Source organism: Phytophthora infestans, genomic scaffold, assembly GCF_000142945.1.
Source record: "Phytophthora infestans T30-4 supercont1.8 genomic scaffold, whole genome shotgun sequence".
Lineage (NCBI taxonomy): Eukaryota > Oomycota > Peronosporomycetes > Peronosporales > Peronosporaceae > Phytophthora > Phytophthora infestans.
Window position 1 is genome coordinate 1539178 of NW_003303751.1, and position 22974 is coordinate 1562151.

Sequence of the window (22974 nt, forward strand, 5' to 3'; positions counted from 1 at the left end):
CGAGGCACCAGGTCGCGCATGGCTCGTAGATAACCAGGTTTGGTCAGCGACCGGTTGTGTGCGTGCTTCTTCAGCAGATGCACGAGCTCGCCCGTCGCCATTCGACTCAAGTTCATCCGCTCCGAGATCGTGTACACGATGGCGACATCCTTCAAGCGAATACGCAGCGTCGTGTTGTCATAACTCGTGAGCTTGAACTGCAGCGCCACAGACGAGAGATCCTTGGATCCAGTTGCCGAAGCGGACGGAGACGTGACGAGGTGCGAGATCCCGCTCACCGCGTCCATGCCAGCCTCCACCGCGTAGCGGTCTATCGTCCGAAACGCTGTCGTATCCAGCACCGTCATGTCCGACTCCGGGAAGTTTGGCTGCAGTGAGTCATGCGGGCGGTTCGTGCTCTCGTTTGAAGACACCGTGTCGTTAGACGAGCCCGAGCCTGTCTCGTCCGAGCCCATTTGTGTGGCGTTCTCGAGCGCATGTTGCTGGTGGCTAATGTAGCGTAGAATTGCGTCCGATACTGAGCGAGGCACCTCGGGCCATTTCTTGGTGTCTAGCAGTTCAATCCACGCGATAATCGTGTAGCCATGTTGCGAATACCAGACCGCAAACTCCTCGAAAGACACGACACCGCCACGAATGAATGCACTGCCAGCACCAGCACCCGAAGCATGCGACGCAGCACCGACAAGCTGGAGATTTCCATCTCCCGGGAACGATCCGCGGTGTTCATAGCGTCCACTGCGATGAAGACGCGACGAACTTCTGAATGACGCAGTGTCCGCTGACAACGGGAGATCCAAACTGTGCCGTTGACTGCCTCCTTGCATCGAAGTGTTTGACTGTCGTGTACTGAACGTCTTGTCCGTGTCTTTGAAGATGCAGTCCGCTATCTCGATCGCTGTGGTGTCTGCCACACTGGCAATAGCCTCAGCAGAGAGTTCCGAGCCATTCCCTAGAGCCAACAGCATCGTCAAGAACGACCGAAGATACTTCCACATCTCTCTGCGCGTAAGGCAGCCGTCTCCGTCAGCGTCGAATAAACGATACGCGAACGCGAGTTTCTCGCTCTTGGAGCCGGCACAAAAAATCGTAAACGCCGACACGAACTCGACCAGGTCGATCTTGCCGGTGCCGCCTCGATTGAAGGCGAAAAACAGTCTGCTGAGCGTATCCGCCACCATTTTCGGGTCTTTCCCGCGTCCCACACTGCGCGGCGGGATGCGCGAGTTGCTGTTTGCTCCAAAAGCAGCCGCCACACTGGGAGCGACGTTGACGGGTAAGAGTCTGCCCACGCACTTGTCGAACGTGCTCTTCTCGATACACGAGGACGCTGGGTCTTCCATGAATGGCTCGAACACGTCGTAGACTCGATACAACTGCACCTGGTTGAGCTTGATGACTCGCTGCAGCTCGAAGTACTGGATCAAATCGCCGTTGTCGAAGCTTAACGTGGTTATCGGCAACTCCGTGATGGCGTCGTCATCGGCGTCGAACGGCAAGTCGAACTCCAACACGATCTCGTTCTTCAGACAGATGGCTGGTAGTGTAGCGGGGATGCTGCTGTTGTACGAACGTACCGCAGTGGAGGAGGACTCGATGGACGCCGGCAAAGCAGGCGGATCCCTGGTCGATGCTGCGTCTTCGTCGTCGTCCTCGTTGATAACGTCCGCGAAGGTAAAGTACGGCTTTTGGACTCCTGGCACGCCATCTGGAGGGTCTGCAGCGTCGATATCCACTTGGATATTGTTGGCAGTGTAGTAGTTGTTACTCGCCACAACAGGGTCCACCGAGCGGGTGTCCAAACCTTCCAAACTGAACGAAGGCGATACAAATACCCACTTGCGAAGGTCCAGCAGCTCCAACCAGCTCATTCCTTTAAACCCTCCGCCGTTATACCACAAACCGAAGTCTTCAAACGTGTACAGACCAAGGCGCATGTCTGAGTTCACACGCGCACGGTCGCCATCAATCTCGTCCACGTAATTGTCATCGTCTTCGGTCTCAGGGCCTTCCTTCTCCTCGTCCTCGTCCTCTTCATCGTCATATTCTGCGTCACTAGAGAGTCCTTCCATGATGGCTTCCAAGATCTCTTCTTCGCCTTTGTCCACGAGTTCCGCCAACGACCCATATCTCTGCAGTACAATCTCCGTAGGCGGCGACAAGTGAAGCAATGTGATCAGAACCGACCGTAGGAACCTCCAGAGCTGCTGACGATTCAAATAGCCTTTACTATCCGCGTCAAAGTAATGGAACGCCGACGCGAGCTTGTCACTCTTGGAGCCCCACGACATGAGGCTGAACCCCGCCGCGATCTCAAAGGCGTCGACGGTAGGACACTTCTCCGGTAGGAAGGAGCGGAAGATCGCCAACATACTCTCCAAGAAGGTATTGTTCTCCATCAAATGAGGCTTGTCAGTCATACTGAGCAGCTCCTCAATCGCCTCCAGGAACGTCTCTTCCTCCAGTAAGCCATCTCCTGTGTGCTGTACAAAAGTATCGTACATTGCCTGCGGATTCACGCGAGTAAACGCCGATTGCTCCAATAGATCGTACAGATCGATGGCTTGTTGCTCGCCGATCGTCAACACACCGCCATCCACACTGGAGAACCGGAAGCTGAGCTCAGCAGAGTCTTCTTCTTCTTCTTCATACTCGTCCTCTTCTCCTCTCTCGCTGCTTGTAGGGGGGTCGTCCGGTAACCCCCACTTAGTCGGTGTGCCTGGAGGTGTCGCGGCGGTTAATTTCTTGGATCCAGGCCACTTTTTCTGGTCGAGAAATTTAATCCACGGCACAGATTTACTGACACTGCTATTGGATTCTATCCACGGCCAGATGTGCTCTTCATACGACGCCGTGGCGTCTTTCGCCAACGAATTGGCTGCAAACATACGCGCCACCGTCTCATCGACACAAGTTGTAACAATAGACGCGGTGGACTGCAACTGGTCGTCTGTTGCAGTCTCGAGATCGAAGACGCCAGAGACGGAGAGAAGCAAACAGCCCAGAGCGGTTCGAGCAATCGACAGCGTGACTGGACTGGAGCCATCCACGCCACAGCCGCAGAGACTGAACTGGATTGCCACCTCCACTTTGCGCTGCACTTCACCAGGTAGCAGCACCAGACAACCGGTCGCTAATTGGTAGATATCCGTGCGGTTGGTGGCTTCAAACGAGCGATAGATTCGCTCCAGCGTCTCCTCCATGGGCTTGAACGTCGCTCCTGTTCGGAGTTCAGGTAGAGAGCGTACCAGGTCCACGAACTCGTCCTTCTCTAGCAGAGACGCGCTGTTTGCAGTTGCTCGCGCGTCCACAGTCTGTATGAGTGTCTCGATGCTGCAGGTGGCCAGCTTAGAGGCCACAAGCGCGTTGCGAACGGTCCACACGCGCTTGGACTGCAGCGCCAGCGAGCAACAGGGCATCACGAACGGTAATTGCATCAACGTATCGGCACTGGAGGCCGTGGGCGATGAGGGAAGTGACGGAGCCTTGTCCGAGCTCATGTTGCTCTGTAGAGGAATCTCAATGGCAGGCACTGAACGTCGCGGGCTCTTTGGCGGCCGCGGACTCTTGGGCGTCGGCGGCCGGTCCATGGCAGAGCAAGTTTCGCAATGAAGCAGAGGGCGTGGGACAATGGACACCGGACACAGCGTAGGTTCACACTAGAGCGTCTTTGAGGTGGCTTCTTCCCCCTCTTGAGCGCTTGCTCTCTCTCTACCGCGGAGTACTCGGTTGTCGCCGCTGTAATGATCTTTTTTTTTCTCGAACTGCACTCTGATCCTGCAACTTTGCCTTTCCATGCGGGGAGTTTGGAAAAGCAAAACGTTGCAAGATGAGGACATGTCGTTATCAGGTGTGACGAAGAGTCGCGGTCTTTTACCGGTGTCGACGAGGTTGGGGAATGTAGCCGTGTAGATACTCGCGATCCAAGAGTCTTGAACCAAGACGTCGATGCCCACTCGACCGACCTGCGCAGTGCTCGTGTACGTTGTCGCCAGCGCCATCTGCCCGCTCGTGCGTGGACAGCTGGGCGTACCGACAGGCAATCTCTGCGCCGCTCTGAACAATTGCAACGCGCATGGACGCTGTGACGCATTGACCAAGACCTGTACTTGTTACGAGGGCTTCGGTGCCCCTACCGATATCACCAATTATCGATCACCTGACTGCTCCATGCGTGTGTGGAATGCTCAATATTTCTCTGCGTGTGACTCTTGTTTACTCATAAACTTTGAGTTGTCACAGGAACATGTCCAGCAGGTCCGTCATGGGGAGGGATCCCCAATAGTGCTACGACATCTCATCCCAAGGAAGAGTGCTCTGGCGCTGGAGTATGTGATCGCAATACAGGCACTTGTTTTTGCTATTACGGCTACGAAGGATCAGCCTGCCAGAGGAGTACGTCGGACATCAGGACGCTGACTGAGTGAGTATAGTCCCTGACGTGAAGCATGTCGACAGGTAGTTGCCCTAATAGCTGCTCCGGTCATGGCCAGTGCATGAGTATGCGCGAGCTGGCGGTGGAGCCCAGTGCATTTCCTCTATCACCTCCTACAAAGTATGAGGGCGACGTGAGAGCGACGACATGGGACCAAGATCGTATCCAGGGCTGCTTGTGTGACTCGACCTGGCCGGTAGGTCTCGGCGCTGGCGAGTCCCAGCTCTCGCAGTATTTCGGGCCCGACTGCTCTAAAAGTACGTGGAAGACTACATAACTGCATGGATTAAGTAGCGAGTACTCACGTGCTTGCAGTGCACTGCCCGTCAGGTGACGACCCGATGACTGCAGTGGACGAAACGAAGTGTGTCGGTATCGTCGCCACCGGTGGCGCCGGCACTGGCGGGCCGGACAATCTGTGCCACGTAGATTGTGCTAATCGCGGCATCTGCGACTACAACACCGGCGAGTGCTCGTGTTTCTCCGGGTTCTACGGCTCCAATTGCGCCAGCCTTTCGCCGCTCGTGTAGTGCATTGTACCGGTACGCAATTTGCGCAGGTCGGAAGACCGGTTAAAGTCGGTCAACCAATCATTTCACTTTAAATTAACCGTTGGACTGCGTCACTCCTGGCCAATCATGGCGACGTGTTGAGCAGCTCATTGCAAAGTTGGCGACCTGAGAAACAGGACGGAGATTTATTCAAGTAGTTTGACTTGTTTTTTGTCTGAGGCTTGCTTGCTCAACCATACGGCCTCGTCGCAGTCTCGGTGGTGACTTGGTCTGAGCATGGCGAGCCCAAATCGAGCATGGGGGTCGAGGGATCCCTTCGGATGAACTTGTGAAGAAGGGGTTTTCACGATCCTCTCCATACCAACCCCAATCGATGCTTTTTGGCACTCAGAATACTTACTAGTACTGTAAGTTTGTGCAGTTTCCGGAGCCTAGAGTAGTACAGATCTACTACTTTCTCAAAGCAACTGCAAAAGCGGCCACGGGTTTCATGTGCCGGTACTGCAATGGTGTACATGTAATTGTAGAGCACAGCAAAGCTGCAGTCAATAACCCGGCACGTACTAGGAATAATAAATGTCCTTCGCCAAACTCTGCCGTTGACACGGTGACAAGTTAACTTTCTGCACTAACGCCACTACGGATATTTTTTGCTGATGTACTCTGTACTTCAGAAACAGTCACAGTTCTTGTCCATGTTGCTCAATTACATCTCTCCATAATGGAAACCATCGAGTGAACCATGCTCTACGCTAGACCTCGCTTCTAGACGGCCCAAGTACTGGGAATGGTACCCATATGCAGGACAAGCAAACAGACGAAGCTGTTAAAATGTGGTCATGTGTTCTTCCTCATTTCACTGATTTGCTGCGTTTGCCGCTACCTATCTCGCTCCCACAAACTTAGGCGCGGCGAGCGTGGTGGGCAGCAGCGTATTTATCGAAAGCCGAGTCCTGGGATGATTGCCTGCGCAGAACACAACATCAGTAACGTACTCACCGCTGAACGTTCCGCATCTTTATTGCTAACATACCAGTACGACGCAGCGGCCATAGCCGCACCAGCAGCAACACCCGCACCAACACCCACGCGCATGCTCTGCTTCACAATTCCGGGCACAACGCCAACCAGAGCGCCGCCCACAGCAGCATTGACTGGGTCCTCCTTCTGTCGAATCAAGGCTGACACGTATTCACCCGTGGAGAAGATACAACCGACAGCAGCGAACACGAGCTGAATGGAGCAACAAGCAGCACGCCAGGCAATACATTAGTTCAAGGTAAAAAAAATGTTTGTCTCAAAGAAATCATCATACCGAGCGCGTGCCGAGGTGCTTGAGCTGGTTTGACAACTTGGGCAGCTTGGCGCCTAATGTATATATATATCAAAGATGAGTATTGTCTCTAATGACGCACAGCGGATAACTGCAACGCACCAAGCTTCGGGATGGACCACACGGACTCGACTGAGCCAATGGCGGCGCCAAAGAACGCGCCCGTGGCCTACACACAAAGCGTAAAACGTTAAATGGATCTATGCAGATGTGTTGGAGTGAGGATCAGCAAGCGGAGATAGCTACATACCGTCGTGTACATGATCTTCTCGCTTCCGGGGGTTCCGTCCATTTTCGTTGCTGTACCGACCGAGCTCCGTGTGCGGCTCTCCGAAGCTAAGCCCAATTTGCTATTCTAATTGGTCCAGTTTTGTCACAGACTTTAAACGCCACAGAAAACACTACCGTCACAGCCTTTACAGCCTAAAATAGACATAGGATCGCGAGGTACATTTAGATGTATAGACAAATTGACCAAAACTTTACTATAATATCTTTGTGCTTGGGGCAATACGATAGTGTGTGAAGCTCTGCTGATGCATCGTGATTGCTAGTTGAAAACTACTCCAACACCCGTGAGAAGGCCACTGGCCAGCTCCAATTTCTGTTTTATCTCCCACTATGGGAGGAATTGCTTTGTTAATTCAAACAACCTCCGCGTAAGAAATAACGCACCTTCAAAATAATTTAGACAGAGCTCCGCGGGTTTTCCCAGTATTTAGATTTGCAAAGGACCGAGGAAAGAACTGATTCTTCGGACTGCCCAAATATTTTGCTATTTTTGAGAGAAGTCGGAGTTTTCCCGGCATAATATAATATCCGCAAGATTCCAACCATGCATCGTCCATGAAGAACTGTACTCAGCCAATACACCAATTAGATTGCAAGATTAATGTGATTTTATCCAATGATGAAGTCTTAAAAAGTAACCACCAATTCCTACCAATCCGACCATATTTAGTTGGAATTTTTCAGAATATGCTGTACTCTTTACAAATATTCATATAGTGGCATATTCTAAAAATATCAGGAAGTTTCCAACCCGAGGTGGCGGTTGGCAGCTGTTTCCTAAAAGACATCATTTTGCAGAGCTGTGACCATGTCTATCGCGTCGCTAGCGCCACCTAACAGTAAGAAGGCCCGGGTGACGGCGATCAACTCGTTCAGCACGTTTCTTTCTTCAGAAAACATCACACTAGAGCATGTTCAACAGCTTATCGACGCTGACAAGACCGGTAGGGTACTTCGAATTGTACTAGATAAATATGCGTATTCTCTAGCTAGATCGACAGACAAAACTCGATCTACCAATACATGTCTAGCCTATTTCGGAAACGTAAAGAACTGGTTGATAGATAAATACCCACAGCAAGGGGGGACAGTAAAGCCCCAGCTGCAGAAGATCCTGTCTGGGCTTGGTAAGTACTGTACCAATCGCGAGGATGGGGCTTTTGAAAAGAAAGCTCCACCGTGTTCCAAGCAAGATCTAGAAAATATCGCTCGCCTACTTTATACTTCTGATTCTGCTGAGAGTATCTATCCGGATGCAGCTCTGGTTGTGATGCTGTGGTATTTATACGGACGTAGCTCGGACGCAGAGCAACTTGAAAAAAACCAGCTCTCGATTTTACCTGGTAAGATCATTGACTATTTTATTTCTTTATATATTGACAATTACGCTAACTGGAACCTTGCAATATGTAGGTGGCGTACTCTTCCTACGCTTTAAGCGGATTAAAGCAGCTTTGCTACAAGGTGTATCCTTGTTCAAGGACCCGACAAGTTTTTTAACTTGTCCACTATTCGTTTTAGCTGCTGCTCTAACCATACAGAATGCGCCAAGCAAGCGTCTATTTCCTCAGTTTACCAGTACAAGGCATATCGGAGCTAATGCTGGCGATGTAGAAAACCTCAGTCTCGTAGAGCTTCTCGAGGCAGACGACAGCCCCGCATCCTTGCCAGACCTGCACCAGTCGCCAGCTACCAGATCGATTCCTGGTGCACAAGCGTACGTGAACCGATTACTGGTTCGAGTCAAGAACATTGCAGATCAGAAGCAGGTCAAACTCACACAAGGACTTACCTCCCACTCTTTTCGTCGAGGAGCTGCCATGCACGCCAACGATGGAACTCTTGCAGAAAACTGGATTATAGAGCGGGGCGGTTGGCAGCTTGACCGCGTCAATAAGGCGTTTGGGTACATGTTGGGTACAACGCAGGCAGATCAGCAAGTTGCGCGTGTCCTGAGCGGATGGAAACCAAAAGAAGGCGCACGTCTTCCTTCGTTGCGTATCTTGAAGCCGTCTGTGCTGTTCCGCGCCCAAGTACTGCATGGTCTACTTTTCACGAGCTCCCTGGGCTTTGCAGAGCCTGGCATGAACCTAAACGAAGACGTAGCAGAGGTCTTGTCAGCCACCCTCATCATGCACTACCCCGACATGCTGCTGCTCTCACGCGAAGGAGCACTGGTTGCCCGCATTCGGGCGGCCATGTCAGCACGAGCCATCGGGGAAGCGGAAGTACTTGCATGGAGCAGCACAATCCGCCGTGCTTTCATGCCACCATCAGCGATAACCAAGCCCAGCGTTAGCGACTCTCACTCTGCTGAGGTGCTAAGCCTCATGAAGCGCCAGTCCGAGCAGATCAGCGTTTTAATCCTGCAAAATCAGCGCCTAGAGGAACGACTGTTAGCTGTAGAGGCGAAATTGCACTCACCGTCGGCTCCAGCCAAAACTGTTGCGGGTTGTGTATCACAGCCTGACCAACAAATTGCCATCCGAGCTGTTCGTCCGAAGAAGAAGGGCTCGCAGTCTCTTGCAGCAGTCTTATACGAATGGTTTACGGCCGAGCCCCGCGTTTATGCCTCGCGCTCTGTGAAGAAAACGACGCTGTACGAGCTTAGACACACCGCAGGCTACATGATGCTTTTCTTACCTCATGGATTTTCACTTGATGCTTCGTCTCCTGCGTTCAAGAGTGAGGTGGTCGCGCTTGGTGAGAAAGCGCAAGTGAGCACGCGGGACTTCTTGAAGACGAACGGGTCCTCAGCAGCAGCAGCGGGTACGGCACTGAAAGCCCTTCGCAATCTACACAAGGCTGGAAAGCTTGACGCACATATAACCCAGTTCCACGAGCGTGCTGAGCGTGGTGACGTTGTCGATCCAACACCACCTTCGGCGCTGCCAAAATTCATTCGTAACAACCCCCCCAAGCGCTGAGCCTGTAGTACACATAATACAGTTAAGTAACAGCACCAGATCTCACCTTACGCTTTGAACAGTATAATTCCTGGCAATAGATAACAGCTTCCGCACTAACGCATTATCTTATATTACAAACAAAGCTGCAACAGCAAGTTAGAAACGACATGCTCACTCATGTTATGCAGCAGCAAAGACTTATCATATTTAATACTAGTGTGGCCTCGATGTAGGTCGTAGATAGTCTTCGGCCGCATCCAGCAGCATTCCGCTCGCCCTTACGGGTTATTTCACTTCACATGATTCATCTACGGGGACGGCAACGGCGGGAGTAGTGAGGCGTGAGTCCCTGGTAGTGATGCCGCGCGCGTAGAGGTGCGACCGAGGCCTTGAGGTCGCAGGAGGGCCGTAGAATTGCGCTCCGCCCTCACCGCTGCGCGCTCGTGGCCGTGGTTTGTAGAATGGCGTGTGGGCCCTCAGAGAGAAGGGATTTTTTAATTTTGTTTTTATTATGTGTAACACATGTACCGCGCAAAGTCCGATTTTTAACTGGCAGATCGTACCGGTATCAGGTTGGAACCCAGTCGGACAGTTGGAAATTTTACGGTATGGAGCAGCGTATCTTTGCGCCGATGTCTCAATTTAACGTCCGTACCGCCTCCGCTTTTTCCTGATCGTCTCTCCATCATGAGCTTTAAGATCAGGAAAGTCTTGTTGAGCGTCTTAGCCGTAGTGTCTGCAAAGGCGAGCTCCACTTGTTCGATCAGCTCCTCAGTATTTCGTGGGCCAGTACAGGATAGTAGAAGAAAACCCAAATTAAGACAGTTCAGGTCGGAACTTTGAGCAGGCTGATGGAGAAGCTTGATATTCCACCCACAAGAGGTGCCAGCCTCCATTAGAGATTTTTCGGAGACGATTGGAGTTGAGTTTGAGTTTCGCTCTTCGCCATTTTATGAAGGCTGAAAGGAGAATGCAAGCCAGCCAAAACTTACCCTTCGAAGGCCGCCATATTCAGATTTCGTTTAGGCGACTGGTGATGACAGGGCTGTCGTATGTTTAGCGTCAGAGAAAGACGTTCGACTCAAAGGGTCACTCATACTAAGCTCCTTATCCAAAGGACACTTACAGCCCACGACCAGGGCTCAAAGCTGACACCTTAACTTTTATGCTTCAAAACCAAAAAGGTTTTATTTTCTATTATTGCGGCCAAGCCGCCTTGGGGTAGGTGTATCTGTCTAACTATCTATCATAGTTAAACCTAATTAAATGCATAACGTGTGACTTTCAGCCAACGTACTGAGAGACCTTGTTAGCTCTCCAACTTATGTACTGAGAGTTGGTTAACTCTCCGGGTACTTCGTACACTATGTGTTCCACAACAAGTAACATTGTTACACTCTCCCCCACTAAGATGAGAACATTCCGTTCTCGAAACTTTCCTTAGCGAGGTCACGTCTTGTAAGACGGCGGAGGTAACTACACCTGACGTCAGCGTTGTACAGCTCCGTGAGCTCACAAACGTCTACGCATCGTTGATGCCCAACTTCTCGTCGTCGGCCCACCGCCCAATGTTCCAAGCCCATCGCGCATCTTGCTCTCAAGCGGCCTCAGACCTACGCTCGCGCTCTGCGCCTTTTCCAAGAGCTGCAAACCGCTTAGAGCTATCTCTTGACTCATTGGAGTCGCTCAGCGGCTGAACCCTCGCTTCACAAGCGATAGGTCGGTGGTTCGATCCCACCAGGCCGTCGCCCTCTCCTTCCATGAACGATTGTCCAAGCTTGGACAAGCTTAAGCCTCTTAGCTCAATGGCTGAGCTTTGCCTTTAAGAGCCACAGGTCGGTGGTTCGAGCCCACCAGGGCACAGGCCTCTCGTTCCATGAGCTGTTGTCCTTGAATGGACAAGCTTAAGGGCAACACCCTTTTAGCTCAGTGGTCGATCGTTGGCTTTGGAAGCCACATATCGGTGGTTCGATTCCACCCGGGCGCAGCCGTCTCGTACCATGAGTAGTCCGTTCTCGGACAGACGTACGGGCATCGCCCTTATAGCTCAATGGTAGAGCTCCGGCCTGGAAAGCCAAAGACCAGTTCGATCCCAGTCCGGGATACCACTTTCGCTGTTACAGCGCATCTACATTTGGATCATGCTCATCGAGCAAGTTGTTTCAAAACAACTATGCGTCAATCGAGACGGTTGTGCCTGAACCCTATTCAGCACCACACGAAGCACCTGCTTCCTTCGGGACCATGTCCCGAACACCACGAGGTCTCTCCACCTCCTGCTCCCGCTGCGAGCACCGCTCAAACGTACGAGCTGGCTGCTGCAGCTACTGACCTGTTCGCTCTCCTGGTGACGCTGAGCGTATACGATAGGCCCTTCCTGGCCACGACCTTGAACGGTCCTATGAACCGAGGTCTCAACTTCGTCTTGAAGACTGCAGACACTGCATGAGTAGGTAGGTTTTTAGCGCTTAATAAAACTTGATCATCGACCTCAGACCTCTCAACATTGCTTCTGCCCTTGGCATCTACATGTTCCTTCTGCGTGTCTTGGCTTTCAACCATAGCGTCGCGTACTTGACGCATTACGCTCGGTTTCAAAGAGACAAAGTCACCGACTTGCTTGCGAACCGCAACAGGGCTGACATCAGCTAGCCGCTCGGCTATCCCTCCCCCATCAAGCCCTGAGCCACTGCGTGGCGGCGTCAGTGGGACGCGAGGGTTAGCCAAGCCGTTCACATAGAACAAAGTGTAGCCTGTCGAGACGTGAACTGCATTATTTAATGCGAGCTCAGCGAGTGGGAGCATCTGGCTCCAGCGTTTTGGCGCCTCAGCGCAAACGCTTCGGCGGATATCCTCCACAACGCGATTAACGAGTTCGATTTGACCATCGGTCTGCGGATGGCCCGCTGTGGACATGTCCAAACGAGTGCCGAGCACTCTTAAAAGAGAGACGTCCAGAACTTCGCGGTGAAGCGCGGGTCTCGATCCGAGACAGTTGTCTTAGGCAAGCCATGTTGGCGAAAGACTCGGTCTAAAAACAGCAAAGCTGTACCTTCACCATCAATGGTGTCCGGCACCGCCGCTAGATGAGCCATCTTGATCAATCGGTCTACAAAGACCACAATACCCGTGTTTCCTGCCTTGTCCTTGGGAAGGCCAAACACAAAGTCCATACTCATGGACTGCCAACATACGTTGGGGACAGGCAAACTCGCCATTGGTGCTGCCGTGCTCGGCGCGGACTTTGTCCGTTGACACATCTCACACGTGCGTACAGATATCGACCCACTTGTACGTCTTGGTCCACCAGTACATCGAGCTCACCGAGCCATAGGTCTTCTCCCGACCAAAGTACCCGCCCATGGGCGTATCATGAACCTCATAGTGGATTGATACCTTAGATCCTCACCATGAGGAACGACTACACGAGGGTTATTTTCAGAGTCGGTGCTGTAGTACAGCAGGCCGCCATCGAGCGAGTATCGATGCAGCCTCGCGCGTAAGTGCCCAGACAAATTCTTGTCAGATTCTTTAAGCTCATCGCTCCCAAGTGCCCGTAGCAGCGCTACGCACATGTCGTCCTGTTCATACGCTCTGCGTATCAAGTCAGGCACTGACGACGTCTCTGTCCTGACATGAGCTCACTCGTAGTCCGGCCTGAGCGAGAGCGCATCGGTCACTACATTAAGCCACCCCGGCTTGTACTTCACCTCGAAGTTGTACTCGGCAAAGAAGGAAAGTCATCTTGCCATTATCTGAGAGAGATGAGGCGCCTGTGTCGCAGTGCGTAGCAACGCATGATCAGTAAAAATCACACAAGGCTTAGAGCCTAGCAGGTGTTCACGAAATTTGACTAGAGCATACTTCACTGCAAGTAGCGAGCTGGATAGTTCTTCTCAGCAGCTTTGAGCTGGCGGGACTCAGACGCAATCACGCGTTCACGCCCTTCGGCGTGTGCCTGTAGTAAAGCACAGCCGATTGCAAAATCGGAGGCGTCACAGACGATGCTAAACGGACGATCCGGGTCCGGTAGCGCAAGGACCGAAGCCTGGAGGAGGCTCTCCTTCACAGCCCCAAATGCTCCGTCGTGCTTGACGTTCCAGCACCATGGTGCGTCCTTTTTAAGAAGATCTGATAATGGCCGAGCCATCTCCGGGTAGCTCGCGCTGTACTTGTGCAAGTAATTGGCTAAGCCTATTCACTTGCGTAAGTCGTTTTGGTTCTTGGGGCCCGGCCAGTCCACGATGGCCTTGACTTTGGCAGGATCTGCCCGTAAGCCTCGCTTCCCAATGAAGCTCCGAGGAAAGGTATTTCCTCCGCGCCAAAGACGCTCTTGTCCAAGTTGGCATACAGCTTATTATTAGTGCGCATGCACTCGAGTATCGCTCGCAAGTGGTCAATGCGGTTCTCCACGTCTGACTTCCCGTGCTCAGCACGACTATGGACGAATATATCGTCAAAGTACGTTTGAGCGTACGCCCGGTGGGGCCTAAACAGCTGGGTCACAAGACGATTGAACGTTGCTGGTGCGTTCGACAGCCCCTGTGGCATGACCAGCCACTCCCAGAGCATACAGCGCGGAGTACTCACCGCTGTCAGCGGAATGTCGCTCGCTCTCATGAGCAATTGGTAGTAGCCATCGACCAAGTCGAGCGCGCTGTACAACGTACAGCCTACCATGTTGTTCTGCTGAGCATCCTTGCGAGGGATCGGCGTTTGCGCCGGTATAGTGGTCGCATTTAGCTTGTTAAATGCATGAACAATGCGCCACTTGCCGTTCGGCTTTCTGACACAGAACGCGGGTGTCGAGTGCTAAGACTTACTCTCACGCATCATCCCTGCTTCGTGCTTCGCACGGAAGAATGCGTCAATGCCGTCACAGTGCTCTTTCGGCAAAGGCCATTGCCTTGTCACGCAGTATTTGATTCCAGGAACCAGGTCAATCTCATGACACACGCCTCGATCCGGAGGCAGGCCCGTCGGTGGGTCTTTCGAGACAACGTCGCCATACTCCTTCACTACAGGATAGAAGGGATCCGAAGGATCTTTTAGGATCGCCGATCCACTTCTTGCGCTCAGCGCCTTCTTGGTGTCCTCTTGGACCGCGTCGTCCACGACGGATGAGGAGCTCAGCTCCTCCTCAGGTCCCAGCAGGACCACCTCGGCTAGCTCGCCTGCCTTCAAGGCTTTGCCAAACGCAGCAATGGACATCTCGTCCAGCTCTAGCAGAGCATCTGCAGCAGGCAGAGTGTCAAGGCTGATGTCGCCTTCGACCTCCTCCGTTCACGAGTGTGTACAGCTACTCACAGCAATCACGTGGAGCCTCACCGCTCGTCACGTTGGACACCTCGTCCAACGTCACAGACGCCCTGCGTCTTCTTCTCCTCTCCCTCCGCGACCGAGCCCGACCGGATGAGGGCGGTGTGGCGACATCTCCATCACCACCACCGGGTGCAGCAGCACCATTACCCTTCGAAGAGGATACAGTGTCTCGCAAGATACTCGGCTGAGAGCCAAGAGGTCCTTGACCCGTACACAGTGAACTAGGTGTCACTTCACCTGCATCTCTTGGGCCACGCCCATGATGCCTCGACTCGCAGTCGACCACGACCCTCGGGCCACACAGCGGTGGGTCATCAACCAGATCCGTACCACTTAGTTGATTACGCACCACTCCGCGTTCGTCCTCACCAGAGCCCAGCAGTTGGTTATTGACCTGACCTTCACCGCTCAGCAGATAACGTGCCGCACCACGTACGCCCTCAGGGCAAACAGCAAACTCGTTGCTAACAATTTCTTACATATCAATGTCCAGCACTACGGCCGCCTCGGCCTCGTGCTCGCGCCATAAGCGCTTCTGCTTCCTAGCAGAGGTGGGTTCATGACTCACCAAAGCTCCACTAGGGGCAGGGTACGACGCACCCAGCGTTTTCAACTTCCAGTCGATCCATGGCTCATGGCGTTCCGGCCATGCCATGCCAAGGATGCGATCATAGGTCTAGGACCAAACAGCGTTTCACGCTATCGAAGTTATCAAACTTCACTCCAAAATCGACACGAGTCGGAAAGAAATCATATCTCTCGTTGGCACTTCCAGTGCCTCAGTATTCAGCTGACTCCCTTCCAGGGTGGAGCGACGGTCGTAGTTGCCCGAGGCTCCCGAGTCAATCAAGACTCTTCATGGCCGCAAAGCCCTTCACGTTCGCTTGAACGACCAGCAAGCCCGGGTTGCACACACTCTTCTCGTAAGAGAGCTCGGCTCTCTTCGGGAATGGGCCCCGTTGCCCTCTACCTCCTTGAGGCACAACAGAACTCATTTCTCCCCCAGTAGACCGCCCCGCGCCTACTGGGTGTTGCTGTTTCCCGGCGATGACCCGGAGGGTTGGCTCACCGGTCTCAGCTCTTGGACATAGTCCAATAACCCCTTCTTACCCTGGCGGGTAGCAAGGAGCTTCGACCGGATACGGTACGCCTGATCAGGCGGCGCGAACACGCGCGAAAGCTGCTGCTTCAGCTGATTCCAAGTGGTAAATGCAGCGTCAACAGACGTGCCGCACGTTAGTGCCCATTCGCGAGCGCAACCTCTAAGCCTGAAAATAGCCAGCGCCACGCGCTGATGCTCAGACTGAAGCAGGGCCGATCCCATGGCCATCTCGACCTCACGGGTCCAGAGAAGGAGATTCTCACCATCCTTTCCTCGAAGGTTTTTACGCTCACCATGAGCGGTTTCAGTCTCATAGACTCTTCACGCGTCATCGACGCCGCCGCCGTTGCAGCGCTCATCTTTTCTTGGACGTGCTCCAAGAGCGCGTTCTGATAGCTGGAGAGCGATTCCAGCCTGGCGGTGTCCGCCTCTAAACCTTGCGATGCAAGATGAGCCACGCCCTCCGGGCCAAGCAAGGACATTAGCTTAGTAAGCGCGTCCTGCTGCGCCGGGGGTAAATTCGCGAACACGGGGTATTCCATCCTCGCAGAGGATATAGTCAGAAGCGGGATTGATTACAAGTGGTACCAAGCGCAGCGGGGCTGCCGTAGCTTTAGCGTCAGAGGAAGACATTCGACTCAAAGAGTCACTAATACTAAGTTCCGTATCTAAAATACACTTACAGCTCACAACCAGGGCTCAAAGTTAATACCTTAGCTTTTATGCTTCAAAACCAGAAGTGTTTTATTTACTATTATTGCGGCCAAGCCGCCTTGGGGTAAATGTATCTGTTTAGCTATCTAGCATAGTTAAACCTAATCAAATGCATAACGTGTGACTTTCAGCCAATGTAACGGACCAGGTATTTACTCCGTTACTTGCTTACACTATAGTGTTAAAGATGCTCGCAATAGAACGACTGAGTCTTAGGTTTAAGGAAAAATCAACTCTGTCTATATTTTAGGACCAAGGCCACAGCCCTGGCCACAAAAATACACGTCATAGTCCAATTGACTAATAATGGGCCTGGCTCCCCATATATCAGCCAATGGCATGACAGCATTTCAGCACACGCTAGTCGTTTGCTGATGCACCTACTTATGTAAAGAAATCTACCTACTTATGTAATGGAGGGGCCCATTACATTACCCCCCTCTTAAAGTTACACTTACGCAACATAAGCACTGATGAAGACCATTAGAGAAGACTGCTGGAACGGCGGAGATAGCGGCGACACTCGCGACATCAAGCCACTGGCGTATCAACAAGAGACACCACGCCCGGCAGCGAGCGTGCAGAGTGAGAAGCCATCTCAGACAACAGTTGGAGGCCACCGGCGCTGGCGCTGGTGTCGACATCTTTGGTGCATCGAAACCTTTTCGGCGTCGTGTCCGAGCGGGTAATGGAGCATGCTCACGCGCAGTACACGTGAGTTCGATTCCCACGGAGATCAAACTCCGCGACAAGTGCACGAGCAAGTCTTTTTGCAAGGAAACGCTGGCACGATGATCACCACAGACGCAAAGACTGAGCGCCGACTGGAGACTTCCTTGTGCTTGGGGATACGCTCATCGTGGAACGTCCACGATGTTCTAGCAGACACGAGGATCACGAAGACAGCGCACGAGGTACTTGAGACCGCGAATACGGGGACGACAACCACTTAACTCAGTTGACTGAGCGACGATGTGCGACTGCACAGCGTACGGAGAAGTATCCTGTAGACCCAGGCGACTGCGACTTCGGAATATAGGTGACCTGCGAGCTAAGGTTTCACTCGTCGTCGTGAAAACTCGCGTCACTCGCGCACTCACTCACTCACTCACTCACTCACTCACTCACTCACTCACTCACTCACTCACTCACTCACTTGTTCAATCGGCTTACTCACCGAGTGGCTCAGCGGTACAGTGACGAGTTCTCGTGTAGCTGGTCACCGGTTCGATCCCGGCGTCGACTCCAGTTTTCTTCTTACTCATCACGGCGAGCGCCTCCGTGTACCCGCGGAGGCTGGTCGCCTTCTTTACCGCGGGTATCAACACCCGGCTCACTCACGCTTCGGAACGTGAGTGTCTTCTCGTATTCGTTCACGATGTCGGGAACGTCTTCCCGCAAGCGACTGCGCGGCTCCCAAGTATCTTCACCTGGGGAGCGTCCCAGCCAACGTACGCGGTAGTGTTGTTCCTTGTCCCGCAAAGCGAGACCCTGTCGAAACGCTTCAGTGTGACCGTCGCGGGTACCATGACACTGGCGAAAGTCGTGGTCGGCGATTCGCTCAACGATCCGACGCTGAGCGCCCTTAGAGTCGATCAAAGGAGGAGGACCATCTCGCTGAACAGTTGCCGCGTCACTCGCGGACGAATCAGCGTCCGGGATCTCGGACGGATGGTATTTCTTTAAACGTCCGACGTAGAACGTCGGATGTAGCCGTAGTGTCGAAGGAATGTCCAGAGTGTAAGCGTCACTAATGGTCTTGATCACCGTAAACGGCCCAATAAAGCGCGGCGCGAGTTTGTTCGCGCCGAGGTTGGTAACCGCAGAGTTTCTGATACCTTCAGTCGACAGGAGCACGCGTTCGCCTGTCGTAAACGTGGCCGTGTTCTTGCGGCCAGTCTTATCAGCAGTCTCCTTCTGCTTGTCCACTGCGTCCTGCAGTGCGTCTCGAACATAGCGGGTGATCGCTTGGCGCTGTAGTACAAAGTCGGAGACGACAGCGGAGTCGATTGGTAGCGCCGCATGCTTCGGCGCGTAGTTAGCCGACGCAAGTGGGCTCGATGCGGAACGTGTCACTGCGTTGACCGACGTGGGAGCTGGGGATACACTCGAGATATCATTAGCAACCGGTGTGTGTACCGGTTGACCCAGTACCGGTGTTGCCGCCGGAGACATCGGAGCTGGAGTAGACGGCTTGTCGGCAGCTTCTTCTTCACCCAGAGTGGAGACACACGGCGCTGTGGGATGGATCACGGCGAGAAAAGCAGGGACACGCGGGTGTCGCGCGCTGATAATGAAGAAGGGTGTCAGCCCAGTCGACGCGTGTACCGCGTTGTTCAGCGCGAACTCGGCCAGAGGCAGAAACGAGCTCCAACTGGAGAACGACGTCGCGTAGCTTCGAAGGACGTCTTCGAGGACGCGATTTACGCGCTCCGTGTGGCCGTTCGTTTCCGGATGGGCTGCTGTGGACATCAACAGCTTCGAGCCCAGTAGCTCGAAGAGCTTCGACCAGAAGGCCGACGTGAAGCGCGGGTCGCGGTCGGAGACGATGGATTCGGGAAGACCATGATGGCGGAAGACCGCAACGATGAAGTGCACCGCGGTATTTGCCGCGGTGATCGAATCCGACACCGGGATCAGGTGTCTATCTTGCTGAAGCGGTCTACGAACACCAAGACACCTGAGCGTCCTTTAGCATCGGGTGGGAGCCCGAGGATGAAGTCCATCGACACCGAGCGCCAGGCCTCGGTGGCCACCGGTAAAGGACGCAGGGGAGCTTGCGATGAAGAGACAGCTTTCACGCGCTGGCAGATCTCGCAGGTGCGCACCCACTTACGTACCCATTTGCACAGGTGGGGCCAATAAAAGTCGCGTGTCACAGCGGCTAACGTCTTCTCGCGACCGAGATGAGCACCCAGCGGTGCAGCGGGGCTGCCGTAGCTTTAGCGTCAGAGGAAGACGTTCGACTCAAAGAGTCACTAATACTAACTTCCTTATTTAAAGGACACTTACAGCCTAAGACCAGGGCTCAAAGTTAACACCTTAACTTTTATGCTTCAAAACCAGAAGTGTTTTATTTACTATTATTGCGGCCAAGCCGCCTAGGGGTAAATGTATCTGTTTAACTATCTAGCATACTTAAACCTAATCAAATGCATAACGTGTGGCTTTCGGCCAACGTACTGAGAGACCTTGTTAACTCTCCAACTTATGTACTGAGAGTTTGTTAACTCTCCGGGTACTTCGTACCCCTGTGTGTTCCACACCATGTAACCCCGTTACACTCTCCCCCACTAAGATGAGAACATTCCGTTCTCGAAACTCTCCTCAGCGAGGTCACGTCTTGTTAAGACGGCGGAGGTTACTACACCTCACACCAGCGTTGTGAGCTCACAAACGCCTACGCATCGTTGATGCCCAACTCCTCGTCGTCGGCCCACGGCCCAATGCTGTAAGCGCAGCGCGCATCTTCTCTCAAGCGGTCTCAGACCTACCCGCGCCCTCCGCGCCTTCTCCAAGAGCTGCGAATCGCTTAAAGCAATGCTCTTGACTCATTCGAGTCGTCGACAACAGCTCAGCGGTTGAACACTCGCTTCACAAGCGATAGGTCGGTGGTTCAAACCCACTAGGGCACAGCCCTCTCGTTCCATGAACGATTGTTCACGCTTGGACAAGCTTAAGGGCAACACCCTTTTAGCTCAGTGGTCGAGCACTGGCTTTGAAAGCCACAGGTCGGTGGTTCAAATCCACCCGGGCGCAGCTCTCTCATACCATGAGTAGTCCGTTCTCGGACTGACGTACGGGCATCGCCCTTATAGCTCAATGGTAGAGCTCCGGCCTGTCAAGCCAAAGGCCAGTGGTTCGATCCCCGTCCGGGACACCACTTTCGCTGTTACAGCGCATCCACATTTGGATCATGCTCATCGAGCAAGTTGTTTCAAAACAACTATGCGTCTATCGAGACGCTTGTGCCTGAACCTTGTTCAGCACAACACGAAGCACCTGCTTCCTTCGGGGCCATGTCCCTAACACTACGAGGTCTCTCCACCTCCTGCTCCCGCTGCGAGCACCGCTCAAACGTACGAGCTGGCTGCTGCAGCCACTGGTCAGAGCCTGAGCTCAACTACTGACCTCATCGCTCCCCACTCTAGTGGGAGGCGCCCAGCGCCTGGCGACGCTGTCGCATGCCATGGTGGCGCTTCGGCACATGATGTGCCCGGTCGTAAGCGTCAACGACGTCAGGGCAATCTTGCCGGAGGATAACCTCAAACTCCCATGAGTTCTGTGAGTGAGGGTAACCCCTCCACTTCACTAAGTACTGGGTACGACCCTGGCGTCTACGCCACGCCACAAGGCGTTCCACGTGAAAGTGGAGCTCACCATGCTCATCGAGCAGAGCAGGAGGAGGCCTTGCCTCAGCTGGGCTCTCGCGGGGAGGGTCAGCACTTGCCGGAACGGCGTCTGCGTCCATACGACGCCGGCGTCCACGACGCGAACGTTCACGTTCACCGCCCATTGGTCAATCTCGAAGAGATGATCCACCTTGTGGATAGGTTAGAGCCACCACTGTTGACTCACAACCAGGTCTCGGACCTTGAGCGTCCAGTTGCTCGGCTGAACGTTCAGCTTGCCTTGCTCCTGGATCTCGAGCACTTCGCTCCGCGACCTGTGGCTCTGCCACATGCTGTTGATCAGCCATCTGTGGATTCACCACTTGCTGTCGTTCAGCCTTCCGTGGCTCTACCACCTGCTGCCCTGCAGCTGTCCGTGGCCCAGCCACCGTTGGTGCCAACGCCTCCGCGCTCACCTGAGCAGGGTCTTGGTATGGCTTAAGCAAGCCGACATAGAAGACCGGATGCGTGCGCATCTTCTTCGAAAGGTTGAGCGTATACGCTAGGCCCTTCCTGGCCACGACCTTGAACGGTCCTATGAACCGAGGTCTTAACTTCGTCTTGAAGACTGCAGACACTGCATGAGTAGGTAGGTTTTTAGCGTTTAATAAAACTTGGTCACCGACCTCAAACCTCTCAACATTGCTTCTGCCCTTGGCATCTGCATGTTCCTTCTGCGTGTCTTGGCTTTCAGCCATAGCGTCGCGTACTTGACGCATTACGCTCAGTCTCAAAGAGACAAAGTCATCGACTTGCTTGCGAACCGCAACAGGGCTGACATCAGCTAGCCGCTCGGCTATCCCTCCCCCATCAAGCCCTGAGCCACTGCGTGGCGGCGTCAGTGGGACGCGAGGGTTAACCAAGCCGTTCACATAGAACGGAGTGTAGCCTGTCGAGGCGTGCACTTCATTATTTAATGCGAACTCAACGAGTGGGAGCATCTGGCTCCAGCGTTTTGGCGCCTCAGCGCATACGCTTCGAAGGGTATCCTCCACAACGCGATTCACGCGTTCGGTTTGACCATCGGTCTGCGGATGGTCCGCTGTGGACATGTCCAAACGAGTGCCGAGCACTCTGAAGAGGGACGTCCAGAACTTCGCGGTGAAGCGCGGGTCTCGATCCGAGACAATTGCCTCAGGCAAGCCATGTTGGCGAAAGACTCGGTCTAAAAACAGCAAAGCTGTACCTTCACTATCAATGGTGTCCGGCACCATCGCTAAATGAGCCATCTTGCTCAATCGGTCTACAAAGACCACTATACCTGTGTTTCCCGCCTTATCCTTGGGAAGGCCAAACACAAAGTCCATACTCATGGACTGCCAACATACGTTGGGGACAGGCAAACTCGCCATTGGTGCTGCCGTGCTCGGCGCGGACTTTGTCCGTTGACACGTCTCACACGTGCGTACAGATATCGACCCACTTGTACGTCTTGGTCCACCAGTACATCGAGCTCACCGAGCCATAGGTCTTCTCCCGACCAAAGTGCCCGCCCACGGGCGTATCATGAACCTCATAGTGGATTGATACTTTAGATCCTCATCATGAGGAACGACTACACGAGGGTTATCCTCAGCGTCGGTGCTGTAGTACAGCAGGCCGCCATCGAGTGAGTATCGATGCAGCCTCGCGCGTAAGCGCCCAGACAATTCCTTGTCAGAGTCCTTAAACTCTTCGCTCCCAAGAGCCCGTAGCAGCGCTACGCACATGTCGTCTTGTGCATACGCCCCGCGTATCAAGTCAGGCACTGACGACGTCACTGTCGTGACATGAGCTAGCTCGTAGTCCGGCCTGCGCGAGAGTGCATCGGCCACTACATTAAGCCGCCCCGGCTTGTACTTCACCTCGAAGTTATACTCGGCAAAGAAGGAAAGTCATCTTGCCATTATCTGAGAGAGATGAGGCGCCTGTGTCGCAGTGCGTAGCAACGCATGATCAGTAAAAATCACACAAGGCTTAGAGCCT

General features: G+C 53.4%; 2 protein-coding genes, 1 non-coding gene and 2 pseudogenes across 5 annotated transcripts; 4 read left to right on the top strand and 1 right to left on the bottom strand.

The window, feature by feature from the left end:
• Positions 1-4097: 4097 nt before the first annotated feature.
• Positions 4098-4965, top strand: PITG_06384 (uncharacterized protein; the record flags this gene model as incomplete). Its single annotated transcript, XM_002998469.1, has 2 exons — positions 4098-4692; positions 4751-4965. 2 exons carry the CDS (start codon positions 4449-4451, stop codon positions 4963-4965), a joined length of 459 nt encoding a protein of 152 aa, XP_002998515.1.
• Positions 4966-5706: 741 nt separating this feature from the next.
• On the bottom strand, positions 5707-6605 carry PITG_06385 (uncharacterized protein; the record flags this gene model as incomplete). The annotated part of the gene is made up of 5 exons (XM_002998470.1): positions 5707-5913; positions 5981-6180; positions 6263-6315; positions 6383-6449; positions 6531-6605. The coding sequence occupies 5 exons, from the start codon at positions 6570-6572 to the stop codon at positions 5850-5852; spliced, it is 426 nt and encodes a 141-aa protein (XP_002998516.1).
• A 4667-nt stretch (positions 6606-11272) lies between these two features.
• PITG_26424 lies at positions 11273-11341 on the top strand. The gene has a single exon. It is a non-coding gene; the product is annotated as a tRNA-Leu (tRNA).
• A 54-nt stretch (positions 11342-11395) lies between these two features.
• Positions 11396-11467, top strand: PITG_26425 (annotated as a pseudogene). Its single transcript has one exon. The product of its transcript is annotated as a tRNA-OTHER (tRNA).
• A 49-nt stretch (positions 11468-11516) lies between these two features.
• PITG_26426 lies at positions 11517-11584 on the top strand (annotated as a pseudogene). Its single transcript has one exon. The product of its transcript is annotated as a tRNA-OTHER (tRNA).
• The last annotated feature ends 11390 nt before the right edge of the window (positions 11585-22974 follow it).